General features: G+C 43.4%; 1 protein-coding gene across 1 annotated transcript; it reads left to right on the forward strand.

Moving 5' to 3' along the window:
* The first annotated feature begins 2,071 nt into the window (after positions 1–2,071).
* LOC143112256 (trace amine-associated receptor 13c-like) lies at positions 2,072–3,073 on the forward strand. Its single transcript, XM_076274514.1, has one exon. The coding sequence runs from the start codon at positions 2,072–2,074 to the stop codon at positions 3,071–3,073; it is 1,002 nt and encodes a 333-aa protein (XP_076130629.1).
* The last annotated feature ends 1,796 nt before the right edge of the window (positions 3,074–4,869 follow it).

Below are 4,869 nucleotides of genomic sequence, written 5' to 3' on the forward strand. Positions count from 1 at the left end.
ACCTATAGTAAATTGAGCCGAGTGCTACAATATTGTGATACTCCGGACACTTTATCACACAGGAATGAAACTTCCCGAACTTTATTATCAACAAGTATAACAGAAACGAGTTGCTGTTTGGGCCACAACTCACGCTCAACAGAGCAATCAGTCGCACCTGCGCACACACACACGCACACTCACGTAAACTCCACCCCTCAATTTTCCTAAAAGGCACCCCCCCCCCCCAAAGCCCCTCTCCCTCGAGATGTCATGCAAAAGTCATTAAACCGTGGCGGTCGCTGTCTTTGTGGCCTGCTTGGGCCTGGTCCCGGTCTGCCTTGCGGTGATACAGGGGGTTGAGCAGGGAATGCTGAGGGGGTGTCAGGGACATTAAGGCTGGGGGACATCGGAGAAGGGGAGGCTGAGGAATTTGAATCTGCAGAGGGCACGGGGTTTGCCTGTGAACTAGGCCCCAGCTCAAATAATGGCACAGCATTCCCTCTGTATGGTGCTAATCTGTCCTGGTGGAGAACAACCCACCTACCCCTAGGGGGAACCTGTACCCTATAGACCACCTCGCCCACACGCCCGATGACCCTACAAGGGCCATCCCAGTGGCAGTCCAGTTTGGGGCACCATCCCTTCTTCCGTTTAGGTGTATAAACCCAGACCAACTCCTCGGCCTGGAAGTCTCTGCCATTACTCCTCACATCATAGTTCCGTTTTTGCCTCATGCCAGCCTTCTCCAGCTGGTCCCTGGCAAAGGCATGGGCCTTTTCTAGGCGATCCTGAAGCTTCCAAGCATACTTCGGCCCCGGTGAGAGTTCAATGTCCGGTGGTCTACCAAATACCAGCTCTGCAGGCGTCCAAATCTCTCTGGCCAGCATTAGTAAAGCAGTGGTGCAGTTTATAGAGCTTTGGACAGCAGAGCGGTATGCCATCGACACAAAAGGAATATGTCTGTCCCAGTCACGCTGGTGGTCTGCTGTGAGTATGGCTCGCTGCTGTTGCATAGTTAAATTAAACTGCTCCACCAGGCCATCACTTTGTAGATGTAATGGTGTTGTGCATGTTTTCTGCATGCCTAAACGGTCACACAAGGCAGCTTGCTGTGGATGACCTCTGCTGTACCGAATCGGCTGCCACGAACCGGCTGCCACGAGGCAGGCTTCGCAACAATGGAATCAACAATATCAATGCTTATGAATGGTAACTATAACAACAATAGTAGGACGACGGTTGAGCCTGGAGGCAGGCTTCGCAACAATGGAATCAACGGTAAACAAGCTAACTGTCCATGCTATCGCTGTTATAGGGCCAACGAAAGTTGTACAAGCTGAACTAGTGACCTTCTTTTTAAACGGAACCGCGTGTTTCCTTTGCTTTACAGTGGCAACCGGGTGATAAGCGGGATAACGGCCTTCGAGGTGTGTCCAGTTATACGGAATTAATGGACTCGACCGGAGGCAACACCCCTCCGCTGCGCGTCAGGGAGTTCTTTGGCCCTCGCCATCGTCCATTAATTCTGTATAACAGGACACCTCGGCGGCCGTTATCCCTTACGTATTATATGCACTATGGACTAAAGTATTTGGCCATTGCACCTACAGGAACTTCAATGACATCCCATTTTGCAAGTCAAAAAAATGCATATTTCAGATTTAATTTGGAGTTGTATCCTGATTTTGTATTTGTGTAATGTAATGTTGGATAGAAAAATGGATAATTGGGTGTTCGGGACATCCTTGGTATGCTCAACATATCTCAATAATGCCAAACTAGGAAGTTGGTATGAAAGTAAATGCAATACAAAACCTTACATATTAGTATTATGTGCACTATATGGACTAAAGTATTTGGCCATTGCACCCACAGGAACTTCAAAGACATCCCATTATACGTTTGATCATTATGGGTGGGCCAGACTTTGTTATTAATAGATAGCAATCCACATGAGGATCTGTTTTTCACAGCTGCCATTGTTTCACCAACATATAAATACAAGATGAGTATCTGGAGTAGTCAGTAGAAAAGTTGGGTGTGCTGCCAAGCTGGGACAATATTATCGTCAGGACAACCAGTCACGGTAATGGAAGACCCCTGGAGAGCTGATCGCTGTTATCCAGCCCTGAACTCTTCATGTACAAAGTTTGTCAGGCCACAGGCACTATACATCATCATGTATATATTTTTGTCTTCAATATCTGTGTCTACCGTGTTTCTAAATTTGCTTGTGATCATCTCGATTTCTCACTTCAAGCAGCTTCACACTCCAACCAACCTGCTCATCCTCTCTCTTGCTGTGGCAGATTTATTGATCGGACTGACTGTCATGCCTGTGGATGGGTCACAATTAATTGAAACATGCTGGTATTTTGGGGACACGCTGTGTAACATATTCCCTTTCATTTATTATGTGGCTCTTGCAGGATCTCTCTGCAGCCTTGTCTTAATTTCCATTGATCGTTTCATTGCAGTCAGTGATCCTTTAAGGTACTCATTGAAGGTCACACACAACAAAGTAGTTATAATTGTTGTTCTAGGCTGGTGTATTTGTCTACTTTATATGTTCTTCTTGCTTTATGACCACCTTACTGAAATGGAGCCTCACAGGACATGTCACGGAGAGTGTCTGCTCACAATCAGTTTCTCATGGATTGTTGGTGATGTTTTTGTGTCATTCATTGTGCCTTGTTCCACGGTTATAATTTTAAACATGAAAATATTCTATACAGCTAAGTATCATACAAAGGTGATTAACTCTGTTACAGAAAGAGAAAGGGCTGGTAACAAACACACAATAAGAAGTAAGAAATCCAGCCGTAAAGCTGCAAAAACAATAGGGGTACTCGTTACAGTTTATTTGCTCTGCTATATGCCATATAATTTAGGCATTTTTGCATACGGCACTGAATCATTATCTTATCTATTTAACTGTCTTGTATGGATTATGTATCTTAACTCCTGCATGAACCCAATAATATATGCTTTATTTTACCCATGGTTTAAAGTCTCAACCAAGCATATCATCACCCTTGCAATACTTCATCCAGGTTCCTCTTACTTCAATGTAAATTCTGATGTGAAATAGCTGAATTGACACAATTGTTTAACCCTTGTAAGGTGTTCATATTTTTGTTACACAGCCAGTGTTCCCGGGTCTGTTGGACCCACCACATTATTAGGCTTTTAAATCAACACAGCCATAACAATTTATGAAAAACTATGTTCTAAGAAATAATAATGATCAAAAATCTTGTTTCTGTTTTTTACCTTTTTTATAATTGAATTTCCTCGTTTTCTCACAAAAACACACCGAAAATGATCATACACGTGATCTCACAGGGGTAAATGACAAATATGAAATAAATGGTGTCTGTATCATTGGTAATTGAGCTAAAGTAAACACCTGTTAATCAGGTGAAAGAGCTTGAAATGTAACAATTTTGTAACTTTGTTGTTCAACAATTGCTGGTGGCCTACAGGCTATAATCAATTAGGGACTGTTCGTTATTTATTTAAGGGGCTAACGGAGGAGTTTTGGGAGCGTTAGTCAAAAAAGACGTAACCCTCCCTCGCCAGCAAGAAATTTTTCTATGACCCTCCAAAGTGATTGAGAAAAAACGCATGACCCTCCCCAGTCCCAACAATTTATTGATGTCTTCTGTAGGCTACTGGGTCAATTTGGGAGCTTGCATGTTACGACACCTTCCTTGAAATGCCTTGAAAAGGCTGTCGTTTGCACAATTTCACAAATAATCACCGGGACCGAAACAAACCTGTCAACTTGCCCTGGGTTTATCGCGTATTTTAACTTTTTCCTCGCTGTCTTAGGAGGAGCTGCAGGGCCGTCGCAAGGGGGTGCGAGGCCCTGTGCGAACTTGACAGATGCATGAACTTACGTGCATGAAATCATGCGATAGCTTGCTTTACACATAGCCAAGGCTACCGTCGGTGCATTTTAGTAGCCTAGTCTAATAAGCTACACCAGCTTGTCTTTAAGAGGGGAAATTGTATAACCTATAACATTAGCTGAGTCACATATTTGGCCATATGGTGTTTATCATAGGCTACATCACGAAACCAAATAGTGTAACAAAGGCGAACACTTTAACTGGGGAAATTAATTGGGCATGAATCATTGTGCTGAACGGTATTTGTCAATGAGCAGAAACACACGACATTCAAACTGTTGATAAGATGTGCACTATGGAAACTGGTCTGTAGGCTAACATTGGACAAATGCACTGACTCGCCATATCCTGACTCTGAAAAAACATTGTCTTGCTTTGCCGCAAACTCAGCAATGAAATCATAGGCCAGTATAACGTCTTTTTCAATTCATAGAAGGGAGAGCCCAGTCTCTCCTGTGACATTGAGGTGTGCAAATAGTTTTTAGCCTGTTCAACTTCGAAAAGCTTCACCCGATGCCAGTCACTGATCGCAATTTCAAATTTTGGGAAGCTTCGTTAAATCTTTTTAAGAAGTTTTAAGTGTAGTAGGCCCCTATCTGCCCCCTTTGGAATTATATCTCGAGCCTATTATAAGGTCCAGTGCGTTAATTATGTCCTGGGATTCGGACGTGCTCAAAAAGAAAAGAAAAGACACTTTTTTATAGATGGTTGTTATAAGGAGCAATAGCCTATGAGTCTGAACTCCGTGTCATTCAGACTCAACCCTCTTGTTGCTTTGATATCTTTTTCGTTGTCGTTTGAACGTCGGCAAGCAGGCATGTTGCGGTTGCAATTTAAGTGAAATTTCTACAGTAGGCCTACAACATGCAACATGCTTGTTAGGCTGGGCTGTCTTGTACAGGTAGGCTAAATGTTCAACAATGGCTGGTGTGCAGGCTATAATCAATTAGCTAAATCATTTGTCCAGCTGTTT

Source organism: Alosa pseudoharengus, unplaced genomic scaffold (assembly GCF_046254945.1).
Source record: "Alosa pseudoharengus isolate Yale_2024_CS ecotype anadromous, Long Island Sound unplaced genomic scaffold, YU_APseudo_1.1 YU_APseudo_1.1_scf_8, whole genome shotgun sequence".
NCBI classification, from domain to species: Eukaryota; Metazoa; Chordata; class Actinopteri; order Clupeiformes; family Clupeidae; genus Alosa; species Alosa pseudoharengus.